This window comes from Rana temporaria, chromosome 1 (assembly GCF_905171775.1).
Source record: "Rana temporaria chromosome 1, aRanTem1.1, whole genome shotgun sequence".
Lineage (NCBI taxonomy): Eukaryota > Metazoa > Chordata > Amphibia > Anura > Ranidae > Rana > Rana temporaria.
Genome location: NC_053489.1, coordinates 684,252,999 through 684,271,708, shown reverse-complemented (window position 1 = coordinate 684,271,708; position 18,710 = coordinate 684,252,999). Strand labels below are relative to the sequence as shown.

General features: G+C 48.8%; 1 protein-coding gene across 1 annotated transcript; it reads left to right on the top strand.

The window, feature by feature from the left end:
• The first annotated feature begins 428 nt into the window (after window positions 1–428).
• On the top strand, window positions 429–16,887 carry LOC120925098 (C-type lectin domain family 10 member A-like). Its single transcript, XM_040335973.1, has 4 exons — window positions 429–533; window positions 3,693–3,844; window positions 9,582–9,689; window positions 16,714–16,887. Exons 1-3 carry the CDS (start codon window positions 470–472, stop codon window positions 9,675–9,677), a joined length of 312 nt encoding a protein of 103 aa, XP_040191907.1. The 5' UTR covers window positions 429–469; the 3' UTR covers window positions 9,678–9,689; window positions 16,714–16,887.
• Window positions 16,888–18,710: the final 1,823 nt, after the last annotated feature.

Genomic DNA, 18,710 nt, shown 5'->3' with positions numbered 1-18,710 from the left:
ATAGAAAATGCGCACTTACATTTATTCAGCTGTTTAGAGCATGGAATAAAAATCGAGCCGGCCAGCTCCTCGATGTGCCTGCCCGTGTCTTCCGGGTTCAGCTGGTGTTGCGGTGACGTCAGAACGTCGCCTGCCCAACGTTTCGTCACAAATGGACGTGGTCATGGGATGTAATGACTGTGACCCTCATACCTCCTGTTCCGTGTTAGATGTAAGATATAGTGATTAGGACACTCATAATTCCTGTTCTCTATTAGATGTAATGATCAGGGCCCTCCTATGTCCTGTCCCTTTAGTTTTATATGTCCTATTGTTCATGTACAGATGATGACAGATGATGACTGTACTCCTGTTGATGGGGGATTTGTCACCCATCAACAGGATTTGTCACCCTTTCTGCACTATGTATTATAGAGCAGCCATGTTCCCCACTGAGATCTTCTGGTCTTCTATAACAGGGCCTCTTCTAATGACATTCAGAGGATTTCGGGAGCTTGTGGGGAAACTGGCGGAGGATATCCGGAAAGCACACGGTAAGTTATTCCTGATACATTCACTGGATAACCAAATTTCCCTGTGCCCTCCCGTAGGAAGGGTTTGTGACGGACTTCGGACACCCTGTTGGGTATTTCCACCAAGAAGCTGCTTCCCAAGAGACCAAGCATCTGGCTTTAGTAACCCCAAGAACCAGACAACACCAGTTTTAGAGTACACCAGAAATAGAACTGTTTATTAGAACAAGAATACAGGCTTTTATACACTTGAGGAGGAGGTTCCCCCCTCCTGATCACATTACCCCAACAATACAAACTGTAACCAGAAGCATAAATTAACAAGTCATTCAAACCAGCCCAGGTGCCCAGACATTTTGGCCCATACGAAAGTGAATACAAAGGACACCGCATTACAAGTATAAACACAGCCTAACAGGGTAGTGTGCTAATAGGCAATAGCTGAGTTAATTAGCACAATAAACAATTGTGAAAGAGCCTTAGAAGGCACCCAAGACACACTTGCAATAAACACATTATGGGCTGGGCGGCCCTAGCAACCAGTTTGGCAATAGTCTACTAGGGTAGCTATGTGTCCTCATTTCATTCCGGGACACTGTATTGTCCCGGAATGAAGGTGCACGGGACTCGGGACACAAATGAGAATTATGGGACAATCCCGGGCAATCCAGGACACGTGGGCAGCCTAATTATAGCAGACAACCCCCGGCAGGTGGCTTGCTGATGACATCAACATCTGCTATGAGTCCCAACAGTGTGAGGCACTCACTATTTTTAATATGGCAGCTATGGCTTACTTAGGAACCCCTACAAAAGCCTACCAAGTCCGTGACAGGGGTTACTTTATCTACATTTATTCCGGGCCCCTCCTTATTCCTCCCAGATGTGATGTCTAATCTCTTCCCTTTATGGCTGAGTTGGTGGAGTTTAGGGGTTGTTGTTGAGAGTAGAGGCCAGGCAAGCCTTATTAGGTAAAAAGGCTGTGGCATTGTGTCCATGGTGACCCGTCCCCCCACCTTCCCCCTCATGTGGGCTTCCCCTTTGGTGGGTCACCTGGCACTGAGCTAAATCCTGATGTTATTGGAACAGTTCTCTGTGATACCAAAAATCTGGGTTTCTGGACTGTGCTAAGCACCTCCAGTTTTATGTGCTGCACTTCAATGTATTGATTTGTAAGTTGTGATGACCTAAATATAAGTGCAGCGCCCTCCTAGATAGGCGCTAGAGCAGTGGTTCTCAACCTTGCTAGTGCAGTGACCCCTTGATAAAATTTCCCAAGTTGTGGGGACCCCTAACAGTAAAATTATTTTCGTAGTATGGATTGTCAGCACCCAAGGCAAGACAAGTAATTTTCACCCCCTAACCCATGCACAGTGAGCGTCCCTGAGTCCCTTCCACTCATAAAGTATTAATACCCCTTATGGTACATTTTAGGATGTACTACTGTTTTCCTTTGTTTTCCTTTCTTTCCCCTTTATCTCTCTCTATCCTAATTTTTTATTTTTATTTTCCCTATCCCTCTCTCTAGCTGTCTCTTGTTCTTTCTCTTATTCTTTCTCTCCCTTTTTCTTTGTTCCTCCCCCTCTTTTCTTCTCCCTTCCATGTATTCTCTATTTTTATTCCTTCTCTTACTCTTTGGTGGGGTGGGGGGAATAGGATGAGTGGCAGTGCTGGCGGGGAGTTGGGATCAGTGGCAGTGCTGGCGGGGAGTTGGGATCAGTGGCAGTGCTGGCGGGGGGTGGGATCAGTGGCAGTGCTGGGGGGGGGGTGGGATCAGTTTCAGTGCTGGCGGGGGAGTTCTGATCAGCCAACTTGGGTGCTCTTGATCAAGGTCATCTGGTGATCTAAGAACTGTAGTGGGGACTTTTAATGGCAACTATAATCACAGGGTAGTATTACTCACTGTGTCTCCGGATTCACAGTGTCTCTGACTTTGTGGTGTCTCGTAGCAGTGACACCTGTGCCGAAATCAGGAGATAGGGTCACCTCCAGCTCCTCCCACTTCACATTCACCAGTTAGCTGACCTCTAGTCTCTGCCCCCCAGCCATGCCGTGAACTGAATGGGCGGTTTGCGAAGAGGCTGAGTGGGCAGCCATGGGCTCCAAGAACAGCCCTGCTGGGCTGCCAGGGGCTCCAGGAACAGCCCTGCTGGGCGGCCATGGGCTCCAGGTACAGCCCTGCTGGGCGGCCGCAAAAAGTTTGGGAGAGCGGTGCGGGCTTCAGGAACAGCCCAAAATTTGGTGACCCCTGGCAAATCGTCATTCAACCCCCGAGGGGGTCCCGACCCCCAGGTTGAGAACAACTGCGCTAGAGTGAGTGTATATCGTTTTTGGTTTCTCTGCTTAACAGGGAGACAGCCAGGCAAATGTATTTGCTGTCTGTTTAACAGAAGCTGTGATTGTTTAGCAAGGTCAGCTCTGTGTGCTCTGGTTCTGCTCATGCTGTCTGGAAAAGTTTTACACTGGTCCAAAAGCTATGGAATGTACTGGGCAATGGGTGGAAACCATGAAGATGAGAGCATGAATGCCCATACAGCCCTGGCCAATTAGAAGAGGATGTGCCCCAATGCATGCTGGGTGACTGTATTTATATTTGATGCGCACATTAATGAAAAATACATTTTTACCTGCCTTTTCCCCCGCTCTCCATCCGCCTCTGTTCCAGAACCAGCCGGAGGGAGAGGAAAGCCGACAGCGCTGCGAGGGGGGTAGGGCACACAAATGGAATCAGATGTGGGCAGCACAGGGAGGGGGATCGGTGAGGTGGGACAGGAGGACGATTACAGAATGATGCACTGTGTCTCTGTCTCCCCTTCCAGCAGCTGAAAACCAGCTTCTCCCCCTCTCCCTCCCGCCGGTGAGAGGGAAAGGGGGAGAAGCCAGTTTTCAGCTGCTGGAAGGAGAGACAGAGACACAATGCATGTACACCTCTAGAAACATTTTCACTTAACTGCCCCTTTGGAGAGATTTCCTCTCAATCCCCCCTTGGGCATGGCCAGGGAAAAAAGACAACAAAAGCGTCTAGTTATTTCCTAGTCTATCTATGACAAAAAAATAAATAAAAATGTTGGTCTTTTATTTGCTTTAACTATAATAGGCTCTTGTAACTGGGCCAGTCTTACATGGTCCCCACCATCCTCCCTCCTTGCACCTCACTATCCTTTTCTTTTTCTCTTTCAGGCCCTTCTACTCCGGTGTGTGAGACACACTGGGCTCACTATGGCCTCAGCTGTTACTATAAGTCTTGGAAAGCAGAATCTTGGGAAGATGCCAGGAAAAATTGCAAGTCCAATATGTCTGACCTGGTGGTCATTAATGGAGACGATGAGATGGTAAGAATGCTAAGCACCACTATGGGCAGTAGCAGGTCCGTTTGAAGGAATTTAGGGGCCCCAAGCAAAATGGGGGCCCCCAATCACCCCCCCCTGCACACAAAGCCTACGTTAGCGCTACACTATTTTTTTACGCCCATGTTCTTACTCCTCCCCCCCTCCCTAGTCCCTATGTTTTTCTATTCTCACCTCCCATCTTCCCTGTAGGCTGCCGCTGTAGCATGGCCGAGCTCCTCTTCCTCCTGTCAGTCCGGTGTTCTATCATTATGGGTCCCCAGTCCCCTATCAGATAGTACTAGGGCCTGGTACCGTGCGGTACAGGTGATTCAGTTTCCTGTGTTCCCGGCCGGACTGAAAGGAAAAAGTGAGCACTTCCTGTCAGTCCGGCCCGGAACAGGCAACTGAATCTCCTGTACCACGTGCGTTACCCGGCCGGACTGACAGGACTCCAGGAGGAAGGAAGCTGGGCCACGCTACAGCCTGAAAAGGGGAAGTTGGGGGCCCCAAGCCAGCTTGGGGCCCTAAACAATTGTTCGTTTTGCCTGTCCTGTAGCGACGGGCCTGGGCAGTAGAGAGGGTCATGTGTAAAAAGGATTTCTGTAAGAACCCTTTCTGGTTGCATTGGTGGGCACTGGCAGGTGGCACTGGTGGGCACAGATGAGGCAGCCGCAGCTCTTTGTGTGAGGGACCCATTTCCCTCTGACAGAAGTTACCGATCTTCTGTTTACCGATTACTGATCTTCTCTTTACATCATGTGATCAGCTGTCAGCTGTTGGCTGACAACCAATCACTGCGGTAAGGGGCCGGGATTGGCCCTTTACTCCAATCTGTGATCAGCCCGGGAGGATGTCTCTGGACACCCTCCCGGTAATTAAGTCCCACGCCGTAGCCGTCTTTCGGCTATAGCGCAGGCCGGAAAAAGTTAAGATAAGTAGCCCTTACAACATCCAACCATGAGAGTTAACATCGACCAACAGGTACATAGGCTAAGAACATTGGACCAGCAGGGGAAATCATATGAAGGAGCCCAGTATTGTATTTTGTCTATGAAGGTTCCTGTTCGAATGGCCAAACGAATGGGTGTTTGGGGATTCCAGACTGATAGGTGAAGGCAAACAAACAGCAGGACAAAACAGAAAAATAATGGTGTAGGGTCCCCCCAAATTCCATTACCAGTTTCAGTGTCTGAAAGCAAGCTACAGCTGACCTCAAGTCTAATGCAGGAAGACTGGCCTTGGCTTTTGTATCTCTATGCTTGGAGACCAAAGACTTACCCCCTACACTTATCACAGTTGGTAACCAATGCAAAGAGACTCAAGTGATCAGCTCAGATAGGCTTGGGTTCAGTCCCAACCTGGATGAGAACTGTCATTGCTGGGCCAATCAGCTGTGTAAGGGAGATTCCCCTCCCCCTGTATCTGCACCTTTGCAAAGTGGGAAATGCTTGTGACATAATTGACCTAACATTTATTTATTTCAGGTACTTACAGGTATAAAGTGCCATCAATTTATGCAACACTTTACATACACTATTTTGCCAAAAGTATTGGGACGCCTGCCTTTACATGAACTTTAATGACATCCCTGTCTTAGTTCGTAGGGTTCAATATTGAGTTGGCCCTGCCCTTTGCAGCTATCACAGCTTCAAACTCTTCTAGGAAGGGCCGTCCACAAGGTTTAGGGGTGTGTCTATGGCAGGGGTCTCAACTTGCGGCCATCCAGCTGTTGCGAATCTACAAGTCCCATGAGGCATTGCAAGGCTGACAGTTACAAGCATGACTTCCACAGGCATGATGGGACTTGTAGTTTCGCAACAGCTGGATGGCCGCCAGTTTGAGACCCCTGGTCTATGGGAATGTTTGACCATCCTTCCAGAAGCGTATTTGTGAGGGCAGGCACTGAAGTTGGGCGAGAAGGCCTGGCTCGCAGTCTCCGCTCTAATTTATTCCAAAGGTGTTCTGTGGGGTTGAGGTCAGGACTCTGTACAGGTAGGGTGACCACATTTCCAAACAGGTGGCGGGGACTGTGCTCCTCCAGGCATTCCCCGGGCCAGGACAAGTACTGTCAGTGAGTAAAGCTGTCATGTGGTGGACTTTTTTGGTGGCATCAGATTGCTCGGGGGGTGGCTGTGTCAGTTTCATTATGGCATACTGTATTGTCCTGGAATGAAGGTGCCCGGGACAGACCTGCAAAATGCGGGACTGTCCCGGGCAATCCGGGACACGTGGTCCCCTGTGTATAGGCCAGTCAAGTTCCCCCCCCCCCCCCCCCAGCCTCGCTCATCCATGTCTTTATGGACCTTGCTTTGTGCTCTGGTGCGCAGTCATGTTGGAACAGGAAAGGGCCGTCTTCAAACTGTCCCCGCAAAGTTGGGAGCATGAAATTGTCCAAAATGTCTTGGTATGCTGATGCTTTAAGTGCTTCCCTTCACTGGAACTAAGGGGCCAAGCCCAACCCCAAGAAACAACCCCAAGGCCAAGAAACAACCCCAAACCATAATCCCCCCTCCACCATATGATTTGGACCAGTGCACAAAGCAAGGTCCATAAAGACATGAATGTGTCGGAGGAAACCCACACAGGGAGAACATGCAAACTCAAGTAGTGCCGTACTTGGGATTTGAACCGGCGCCCCTAGTGCTGCTAGGCAGAAATGCTAACCATTTTGCCACCCTAATAATATAGCCTCATGTGTCCATATTGGGTCAATGATGTCACAAGAAACCCTTTGTGTAAGCTGAATCTCCCACACAGTAATGGCAGCTAACATATGGGTTCAGACTGAACCCAAGCCCAGCTTATTATTAGTATAAAGTTCAAAAAGAGCACCAAAATAAAAAGTGTGAGAGTCCAAAAAGCTTTAACTCCGAAAAAATGGCATGGGGTTCGCCCAGGATCCATATCAGACCCTTGTCTGAGCATGCAGCCCGGCAAGCCAGAAAAAAGGGGGGATTATCGAGAAACAGGGCCATCTTAATGCAAGGACACTCCTGGGCTAGGGTGCCCACGTGTCCCGGATTGCCCGGGACAGTCCCGCAATTAGCAGGTCTGTCCTGGGTCCCAGGCACCTTCATTCCGGGACAATAGAGTGTCCCGGAATGGAATTGACCAGAGTGAGCAAACCCTGCAGTAGCGCTGGCGCTCGCTCTGTCTCCGCTCCACCTGAGACTCTGGTCACTTGTTGCTAGGGCCGCCTGGCATCTAACAACCAGTGACTTCATCACAGCCCGACTCTCCCCAGCATGCAAAGCGGAGGAGGAGTTTGTTAACTTTCCTCCTCCGCGCCTAACGCTCTCCAGACTCTGCCATGCTGACTCTGCAGGGGAAGCCCCACAGACAATAATCCAGCGGGCTCAGACACACTGGATTACTGTCTGCCGAGGAGAGGATGTGACAAACTCCAGTGGAGAGCGGGGGCGGGGCTGTGTCTCTGACAGGATGGACACGGCTGCCTGGGCTTTGCAGTGAGGACCAGGGCCTCATAGGCTTGCCCTTCCTCCTCTGTCCCTGGACAGGAAGTGGCAGGGAGTGCAGCGATGCAGTGCAGGAGGACACTGCAATCACTTCCTCTGTACAGCTTCTTCTGCTCCCAGAACACTGCCTTGAGCCCTTCATCCAGATTACAATGCTGTATGAAGTTTCCCAGGTGAGTGTCTCTGCTATAGAATGTACACATCTGATATACAAGGTCCAGAGGATTGCACATTTAAGCCATACAGTACACTTGTATTAGATTGCTTTGTGAGTGTAGCCATGTGCCAAGTGTTGTTACTTGTTATCCATAGCAGCCAATCAAATTGTACCTTACATTGTCATCAGCTACATCTGATGGCTTCTGTACTTGTGCATATAATCATTGCTTATTACTGTATATTCTGCATTGCTGTCTATTAAATGAGGCCTTTTTGGTGTTTGTAACTTTGCCAGGTTATGTAACTGAATGCATTCTAAATGCCTACCATTCTTGTAATATGCTTGCTGCTAAGAAGAATGAGGGGAGCAGCTGTGTAAAGTAACCAGTCAGCTTCTAGCCTCAGCTTGTTTGGTTAAGCTTTGGAACTGAAAGCTAGAAGCTGATTGGTTGCCATGCACAGCTGCTCCAGTCTTAGTAAACTCCCTTTAATGTATGTAATCAGTGGCGGTGCGTCCATAAAGAGCGCACAGGCGCCACCCCCCTCTCTCCTGCCATCCCTCTATCACCAATAGATAGATTCATGCATTGCATGAATCTAGCTATTGTCACCACTGCCACCCCCTATTCAGGCGCCTGGCCCCTTTTCGGGCACCGGGAGCCAGAATTACAGTGGCAGGGTATTTTTTTGAAGCACCTGATTAGAGCCATAGGCTTTAATAGGCATAAAAAAAGTGACATGCGAGCGCCATGCGCCTGCGTTTGATGGGCACAGTGGCTGGCAATTGATGGGCACAGTGGCTGACGTTTGATGGGCACAGTGGCTGACGTTTGATGGGCACAGTGGCTGACGTTTGATGGGCACAATGGCTGCAGTTTGATGGGCACAGTGGCTGCAGTTTGATGGGCACAGTGGCTGACGTTTGATGGGCACAGTGGCTGACGTTTGATGGGCACAGTGGCTGACGTTTGATGGGCACAGTGGCGGCAATTGATGCTTTTTTTTTTTAGTTTTCTGAAGGGGGAAGTCTGTACTGAGGGAGGGGAGTCTATACTTGGTGGTGGGGGGGGGTTGTTTACTGAGGGGGTATATACTTTAGTGGAGGGGGGGTCCGTACTGAGGGAGGGGGGTCTATAGTTAGTAGAGGGGGGTCCGTACCGAGGGAGGGGGGTCCCGTGCTGAGGGAAGGGGGTCTATAGTTAGTAGAGGGGGGTCCGTACTGAGGGAGGGGGGTCTATACAGAGGTGAAGGGGGGTCTATAGTTAGTAGAGGGGGGTCCATACTGAGGGGGGGGGGGTCTATACTGAGGGAAGGGGGTCTATAGTTAGTAGAGGGGGGTCCGCACTGAAGGAAAGGGGTCTATAGTTAGTAGAGGGGGGGTCCGTACTGAGGGAGGGGGTCTATAGTTTGTAGAAGGGGCCGCCATACTGAGGGAGTCTATTATTACAATGTAATAATAAAAATACATTCCAAGCATTGTATTGGGACGATATAAGTGCCAAAAACACCAATTCCAACCCGACAAATCGCTCGCCATCAAAATCCCGTCAACCCCAAAACCTACATTCAACACCCCCCCCCCCCCCCCCCCCCCGATCCCTGACAAAATTGTCCCTGAATGGCAGATTGGAAATGTGGTCACCCTATCCTGGGCACTCCTAGGTGCATGGAGCCCCACAATAATCTTGCATTACATCATATTTGTCAACTGTCCTGGGACATTCATGCTTTTTACTAAACTGTCCCGAGATGGCAATGTCCCGGTAAGTGTCCCAGAACCTTTACTGTGCGCTTGTAAGACCGCTGCGTGAATACGGTGTGACATAAAGTATTGCAACAACCGCAATTTTATTCTTTAGGGTGTTATGAAAAATAAGATTATGTTTGGGGGTTCTAAGTAATTTTCTAGCAAAAAAAACTTGTTTTTAACTTGTAAACAACAAATCTCAGAAAGAGGCTCGGTCCTTAAGTGGTTAAATCTCAATGTAGAGGTAAAGAGCTTGGATTTTACACATCTGGCTCCAGAACATTCCGTCTGTATGATAAAAAGAAATAAACGCAAGAAAATCGCCCACTCTAATTGTGTTTTTTTTTTCTTTTCAAAGAATTTTCTTTATCACTTTTCGGAGCAGGAGGCCACATGGATCGGTCTTGCAGAAAAAATATGGAACCTGGGAATGGGTGGACGGCGCTTCTTATGAGACGACTCCAACGTAAGTCTCTTCCCTCCTTCTCCAATTCCTTCTGTAGTGGCAAAACGGTTGTATGCAGAGTAGGGATGAGCCGAACACCCCCCTGTTCGGTTCGCATCAGAACTTGCGAACACACCAAATGTTCATGTGAACTTTAGAACCCCGTTAAAGTCTATGGGACCCGAACATTTGAAATCTAAAGTGTTAATTTTAAAGGCTAATATGCAAGTTATTGTCCGAAAAATTGTTGTGGACCCGGGTCCTGTCCCATCCCCGTTTTTTCGGGAGCAGTGAATTTAATAATGCTAAAAGTGAAACAATAAAAGTGAATATTACTTTAAATGTCGTATAGCGCATGTTTCCCGTACTTAGAACTGTCCCTGCACAAAGTGTCATTTCTGAAAGGAAAAAAAAGTCTTTTAAAACCGGACTTGCGGCTATAATCAATTGTCGGCTCTGGCAATTCAGAGAGAATCATTCATAAAAAAATAAAAAAATAGCGTGGGGGTCTCCCACATTCCATTACCAGGCCCTTCAGGTCTGGAATGGATATTAAGGGGAACCCCACCGTCAATTTGAAAAAAAATGACGTGGGGTTCCCTCCAAATATCCATTCCAGACCCTTCAGGTCTGGTGTGGATTTTAGGGGGAACTCCACCCAAATTTAAAAAAAAATTGGCGTGAAGTTCCCCCAAAAATTCACACCAGACCCTTATCCGAGCACGTTGACCTGGCCGGCCGCAGAAAAGAGGGGGGGACAGAGTGCGGCCCCCCCCCCTCTCCTGAACCGTACCAGGCCACATGCCCTCAACATGGGTAGGATGTCCCCATGTTGATGGGGACAAGGGCCTTATCCCCACAACCCTTGCCCGGTGGTTGTGGGGGTCTGCGGGTGGGGGGCTTATCAGAATCTGGAAGACCCCTTAACAAAGGGGACCCCCAGATCCTGGCCCCCCCTATGTGAATTGTAATGGGGTACATTGTACCCCTACTATTTCACGAAGCAAGTGTAAATAGTTAAAAAACACACACACACACACTGTAGAAAAAAGTCCTTTATTAATAAAAAAAAAAAGAAATAAAATCCAGCGGTGACACTCGTTCCCGGCTTCCTGCTCCAACGTTGTCTGTATCCAGCGACGGGTGCGGTTGATCTCCGGTCCAGCGATGAGAAGATCCATCCAGAGCGCAGCATCGCCGACCTCCTCTCACCGCTGGACACAGCCCAGCGAATGACGCAGCTGAAGCTGTGACATTTCTTATATAGGGGAGGCGGGGCAACCCGTCACGTGACCCCGCACCCTCTGACGCACCCTCTGCTACGTCACTGGGGAAGCCCAGTCTTCCCCCTTGCTATGGCTATCTCCTGAATATCCTTACCTGCTTGTTGTCCTGACCTTTGGTTATCTCCTCACAATCTATTGTTGTCGCAGTCTGCTCCTTACTCTCTAGCTCCCTGTAGTCTACCGTGAGTTGGGAGGTCCTGGGGGCCAGACTGCAGCTAAAGCCATCTGTGACGGTATCGGTATGATATCCCCGTCAACGTTCTCTTCTCCCATAACGAAAATCACCCCAATATTCCACGAGGAGGGATATCCCTGGAATCGCCCAGAAAGCCACACATGAGACAAGCTTACTGCTAGAACAAGACACTTTATTGACACAAAAACTCAGCTTATATGTGGTTACAGCCTGTTAGGAACGCCCCCCCTCACACAGTGGGGTTTCCCATACAGATTATAGGAGACAAGTCGGAGCCGACCATGCAGACACGTTTCTTTAGATAAAGACATCAGCGGAGTTAATTACTAGGTGTAACAGCCTGACCACAATGAAGCAATCAGAATAATTAACATGAGCCACTTCTAATCATTGTAAACAGTAAGGCCGTCTCCTTCCCACACACAATAAATCAATTACCATTTGAACTAGGGAGCTGGCTGAGGAAGGGTCATTAACATGTCAATAGCTTGTGACACATGAATCCATCTAACCCACAATTTAACCAAGCAGGGAGATTTACACTGACATCCTCACAATGGCCCCCCTTTTTCTCCCTGCTCCGGCAAACCCGGTTGGGACCTTCCTGGTCCAGTAGGGTTGACGGGTTTCAGAGCTTTTAGTCCGAGGTTAACTCCGTTTGGCGTGACTGACCTCCATTGGTAACTGCTTCCGACTCAGGTATGCCACCGGGTCGTCAGATCACACGCTGGTCAGTCCCCAAGTCTTTGTGCGATCTGCAAAGTCACCAGAAGTCAGTGTGAAGACAGCGAATGGGTCTGTGCGCCGCCGTCTAGGTGTCCCGCTATGGGAGGGGGCAGGTTATGGCTCTGAAGTGACAATCACAGGAGATTCATAAAAAGAAAAAGTTATATTTGTTGAAATGCTGTAGCACTGGTGCTCAGAGTCCGGGGGGGGGGGAAGAGAGGGGACTCAGAGCCCCATAAGGTCAGCCACCCCCTGCTCCCTCCGCAGCCGCCGGTTCTCCTCTTGGAGCTTCTCCAGCTCCATCTCCAGTTCATGGAGCCTGGGGGGGTCAGCCTGCTGTGACCTCAGGTGGTTGTTCTCCTCCTCCATGCGGCTTATGCACTCCTCCAGCTCTATGTACTCACGGATCAGCTCCTGCTTGCTCATGTCCTGCAGGCTCTCCACGTGGTCCTTCATCATCAGGAACTGGGTGGTGGTGTAAGGGGCCACCGGTGGGCCCTTGGCGAACATCTCGGCCCGCATCTGGGACGCCCGCTGCGATTCCATCTCCTCCAGTCGCTTCTTCTCCTCCCAGGTCCGCTGGTTAAATGACTTCCAGGACCTCTTCTTCTTGGAGGGTAGCTGGCGGTGCCTCTTTCTGCCCAGCTCCCTCCAAGGCCCCTCCGGCTCATGGCTGTCGCCCATGACCAGCTGACAATGGTGTTCCCTGTTGTCCGTAATAACAGATTGTACCATGAGGGCTTCGTAAGGGGTGCCCAATGGTTCTTCCTGACCCAGCTCCTGGGGATCCCAAGCTGAGTCTACACAATGGGCTGCTGCTGGTGGGCGGTACCCAGGTTGAGACCAATTTGACCTGGTGTTGTCATTCATGGGGCAATTCTGCTTGAAGTGACCCAACTGCTTGCACCGGAAGCAGCGTTGTTCGTTGTCCTCCTGGCGTGGGTAGCGAGGGCTATATGTCATCGGTCTGTTAGGCGGTTGGTATCTAGCGGCTGGTGGGTGTGAGGGCGCCGTTGGTTGTGGGGGTTGTACCCGTGGTGTGACCTGGTTTGTCTTGCGAGTATCCGCATATTCATCCGCCAACTTCGCGGCCTCTGGTAGAGTCATGGGCCTGCGATCTCTCACCCAATCCTTGACGTCCGTCTGGATGTGATTGTAAAATTGCTCCAGGAGCATTAGTTGCAAAATGTCCTCTGCGGTGGTGGCCTGGCTGCTGTTAACCCAGTTAGAGGCCGACAGGGACAGCTGGCATGCCCATTCTGCGTAAGAGTCTTCCGTGGTTTTGCGTGAGTCCCTGAACTTCTGTCGGTGGGACTCTGGGGTTACTGCATAACGAGCCAGGAGCGCTTCTTTAACCCTGGCGTAGCTATGGATATCCTGATCTGGCACGGTCCGGAAAGCATCAGAAGCTTTGCCTGACAGTTTGCCTGACAATATTGAAACCCACTCTCCTCTAGCTATTCGTGCAGGTTACATTGTCGCTCAAAATCCGTCAGGTAGTTATCAAGTCTCACAGTCCTTTTCATCAAAAGCTTTAAAAGAGCCTAAACGAATCTTCCTTGCGTCTGCTGTGCTGTACTCACTGTTCGTGAAAGGTGCGCTGCTTTTGGACTGCTGCCAGTTTTAACTGTAGCTCTGCGTCCCTTATTTCTTTATCCTTCTGTAGTTCTGCGTCCCTTATTTCTTTATCCTTCTGTAGTTCTGCGTCCCTTATTTGTTTATCCTTCTGTAGCTCCGCGTCTCTTATTTCTTTAGCCTTCTGTAGTTCTGCGTCTCTTATTTGTTTAGCCTTCTGTAGTTCTGCGTCTCTTATTTGTTTATCCTTCTGTAGTTCTGCGTCCCTTATTTGTTTATCCTTCTGTAGCTCTGCGTCTCTTATTTGTTTATCCTCCTGTAGCTCTGCGTCTCTTATTTCTTTAGCCTTCTGTAGCTCTGCGTTTACTAACATGTCCATCACTTTCAGCACCACATCCGGCGTTGGGTTCGGGCCGAACCAAGCTAGCTTCTCTCTCATTAGCTTGTTGGCTGGCGATTCCTCCTCCTGAATCACTGGTGTCTCCATCTCTTGTACTGCTGGCGTTGCTGCAATACCGTCCTCCTGGTCTAGCTCCATTGATTCTGCTATGATGACCCGCTTGGTTTTGTTGCTAGCAATCCTTCCACGAACTTCCAGTAGTTCTTCCAGTGTCTGCTTGGAATCCGGGTGTAAAGGGGAATAGAAGGGAAGATCCCGCTGCTACCAACCAATTGTGACGGTATCGGTATGATATCCCCGTCAACGTTCTCTTCTTCCCATAACGAAAATCACCCCAATATTCCACGAGGAGGGATATCCCTGGAATCGCCCAGAAAGCCACACATGAGACAAGCTTACTGCTAGAACAAGACACTTTATTGACACAAAAACTCAGCTTATATGTGGTTACAGCCTGTTAGGAACGCCCCCCCTCACACAGTGGGGTTTCCCATACAGATTATAGGAGACAAGTCGGAGCCGACCATGCAGACACGTTTCTTTAGATAAAGACATCAGCGGAGTTAATTACTAGGTGTAACAGCCTGACCACAATGAAGCAATCAGAATAATTAACATGAGCCACTTCTAATCATTGTAAACAGTAAGGCCGGTCTCCTTCCCACACACAATAAATCAATTACCATTTGAACTAGGGAGCTGGCTGAGGAAGGGTCATTAACATGTCAATAGCTTGTGACACATGAATCCATCTAACCCACAATTTAACCAAGCAGGGAGATTTACACTGACATCCTTCACACCATCCCCACCACTAGGGGCCTCTGGTGAACCCCCCGCTGGCTCTTAAATTCCGCGCCCTGGAAATTCTCATGCTCTAGCTCCCAGTGTCATCTCCTGTATCACCTAGAGCTCCATCCGCAGCAGTCAGCCATAGGGTCCACTACCTTGCGGTGCACTCCAGACCCCAACGGGGTGCATCTGTCACCTGGACTCAGGTGACCTGACAAGTGGACAGTATAGTAGTCACCAAATCTTGGTTCAAATCCAGATATACAGATAAGAGGATACAGAACGGGAGTGCCTAGGCACAGGAAATTCACTGATATGAATAGTGATATGAGAAGTGCCTAAACTAAGGAAGCACACTAATATGTTTCAAGAGTTAAAATGGACAAAATTTAGGGTAATTCTTAGGCATTAGAAATGGGCTCAGGCGTGTTCGGGATCCTAGTCCCAACCCACCTTCCAGATCCCAGAAAAACAAGTGTATAGGTGCTGCAACCTTCCCACATAAAAGCTCCGCCCAGTGCTCAGACCTTGAGGCTGCCGACACCTCCAACGTACCAGCAAAGAGAAAGGTGATGGTCGGCACTCAGGATGACATCCAAAATGGTATTTCTTTATTAAATACATATACAAAGCTGTAAAACATCCTACGTGTTTCGGTCGTTAGTCATGGAACCTGCCAGATCCCGCCAGATCCCCAGGCCAGGAAATGTCTCACTGCCTGTGATTAGCGGTGTGCAGTGTTGGCTTCCTGGTGGGATCGGGGAGGGTTGTTGGGATTAGGATCCCGAACATGCATGAGCCCATCTCTATTAGGCAAAATTTACATTTTTAGATGTTCTCTATAAGATAGCAAATCTTAATTATTTTTTTAGTCGATGTCCACATTAAAGTGATTGTAAAGTCTAGGGGCCAGATTCAGAAAGAATCGCGTAAGTTTGGGCGGGTGTAACGTATCTCATATACACTACGCCGCCGTAACTTAGAGAGGCAGGTACCGTATTCAGAAACAACTTGCGTCCTAAGTTACGGCGGTGTAGCGTATATGGGCAGGCGTAAACCCGCGTAATTCAAAGTAGGTTGGCAGTGGCCATGTTTTATTAAAATGAACCGTGACCCCCATGCAAATGAGGGGCCTAACGCATGCGCAGAATCACGTCACAAATACTCAATGCTTTCGACGTGAACGTAAACTACGCCCAGCCCCATTCACGTACGTATTACGTAAACCACGTAAAATTCGACTCTGTTCCGATGTCCATACTTAACATTGGGTTCGCCTCATATAGCAGGGGTAACTTTAAGCCGGTCATACGCCTTACGTAGATGACGTATATTGATACGCCGGGCGCAAGTACGTTTGTGAATCGGCGTATCTTACTAATTTTCATATTTTTAATGGGAACGCCGAATGCGTCCAGCGTAACTATGCGCCCACGATACGCCGGCGTAGGCAAGTTACGTCGGACGGCTGAAGCCATGTTTTCAGGCGTATCTCTGTTCGTGAATCGGCGTAAAGATGCGACGGCGCACATTTGAAATTACGGCGGCGTATCTGGAGATACGCCGCCGTAAATCGTTTCTGAATCCGGCCCTAGATTGTTCTCTCTAAAAATAACAAACACGTTATACTTACCTGCTCTGTGTAGTGGATTTGCACAGAGCAGCCTGGATCCTCCTCATCTCGGTCCTTCTTAGTCCTTCCTCCTGTTGAGTGCCCCCCCCCCACAGCAAACAGCTTGCGATGGGGGCACCCGAGCCGAGTTACAGCTTCCTGTATCCATTCAGACATGGAGCCCTGGTTCGTCCCCGCCCCCTCTCTCTTGATTGGCTAACTGACTTTGATTGACAGCAGTGGGAGCCAATGGCACCATTGCCAATCAGGAAGAGAGTCTCAGATGGCTGAGGAACTCGTAGACATTGCTGGAGAGAGATGGGGCTCAGGTCCCGTACACAGAAGGTTTTTTATCTTAATACATAGAATGCACCCTCTGCCTTTACAACCACTTTAAGGTCCTGTTGTTCAGATTATCTGTGTTCACATGGTCATTAATTTTTCTTGTCTTCCTACAGGCATTGGCAGTATGGCGGTCCTTATACTTGGCCAGCTTCTGAACTCAAAAAAAAAGATGAGTGTGCCTATTTGGTAAACGAACATTCGTGGAGCCATGACAATTGTTCCCACCAATTTATGTACATCTGCGAAAATAAACGCATTCTCCTGTAATGCCGAAATTCAGAAAACACATACATAATACAGCCGGCCTCATCCAATAACGCACTTTGGTAGTCTCTGTGCATCGTCTTCTAATACTTGGACTATACTGGTTCTAATATATAATAATAATAATAGTAATGACACCCCGAGTATGAAAGTCGTTTAGGACATTCCATTCCCGAACACAAAGGCAGCTACCGAACACTCCAACCAGCCGAACAAGAAACCCATACGAATAATTCTCCCCCAAATACGAGACGAGGCTCTTAGCTGAATTCAGGTAGGGCGTCCTAACTTTGCGGCGGCGTAGCGTATCGTTTTTACACTACGCCGCCGTAAGTTAGCGAGGCAAGTACATGATTCTCAAAGTACTTGCCTGCTAAGTTACGGCGGCGTAGCGTAAATCGGGCGGGCGTAAGGGCGGCTAGTTCAAATTTGCCTGAGGGGGCGTGTTTTATGTTAATGGGCTTGACCTGACGTGATTGATGTTTTTTTGGAACGGCGCATGCGCCGTCCGCCTACATTTCCCAGTGTGCATTGCGGCAACGTACGCCGCACGGGCCTATTGATTTCGACGTGGACGTAAATGACGTAAATCCCTATTCACGGACGACTTACGCAAACGACGTAAAATTTTCGAATTTCATAGCGGGAACGGCGGCCATACTTTAACATTACTATTCCAACTATTTGATGGAATAACTTTAGGCCTGATAAAGCGTTATGTAAACGGCGTATCTGTACTGCGTCTGCCGTGCGTACGTTCGTGAATAGGCGTATCTAGTGATTTACATATTCTACGCCGACCGCATTGGAAGAGCCACCTAGCGGCCAGCCTAAATATTGCACCCTAAGATAGGACGGCGCAAGCCGTCGTATCTTAGATAGGTTTAAGTGTATCTCTGTTTGAGAATACACTTTAACTTAGGTGGGTGCAGATTGCGAGTTAGGTCGGTGTATCTACTGATACGCCGACCTAACTCTACCTGAATCCAGCTATCTGTCTTGAGGGTCAAGCAGGAATAAATCTTTATTTAAGAGATACAAGTCTTATACGGTAAAAAGAGGAGGTGCATACCACCTCCTGTTCATATTACTCTGAAAAACACCTGTGACCAGAACCCTAATTAACATGAGCTAATTAACTAATCCCTTTAGACAGCCTAGGCATGACCTTTGAGTTCCTAGCCTGGCTGTCTCCTAAACTACAATACACATTATCATACATATCAACACAAAACTCCTTCATACAATTGCAGGGTTAATTATCCCAGACAATAATGGGTGAAAGAGAAGCCACACTAGACTTGTTTACATTATAATAGACAACAGACAGACAGGTGGCTGGAATGGACATCAGCACCTCCTAACAGTATGAATTAGTCAGTCTTTCTAATATGGCATATACAGGGTTCCATTTTAACCACTTAAGACCCAGACCAATATGCAGATTAAAGTGGAGGTTCACCCTAAAACAATTATCTAACATTACATCCAGCATACTAACGACATGTACAGTATGCAGGTATTTTTTTTTCCGCCGTACATACCGTTATATTGTTATTTTCCCCCGGCTTCCGGGTTCTGATTCCCGTGGGACTGGGCGATCCTATCCCTGTGTTAGATGATTGACGTCTTGTGAAAAACTTCCCATGGCGCACAAGGTGCGTCACCAGTTTTCCATAAATAGCCGACCTGCGTGTTTCCCTATATCAGGTAACAGACGACCAATGACAGTGCCACTGTGAAGAACAGGGAAGGTGTGTTTACACTCACCTCTCCCCGTTCTTCAGCTCCTGTGACCGATCGCGGGACACCGGCGGCGATCGGGTCTGTGGGTCCCGCGGCCGCG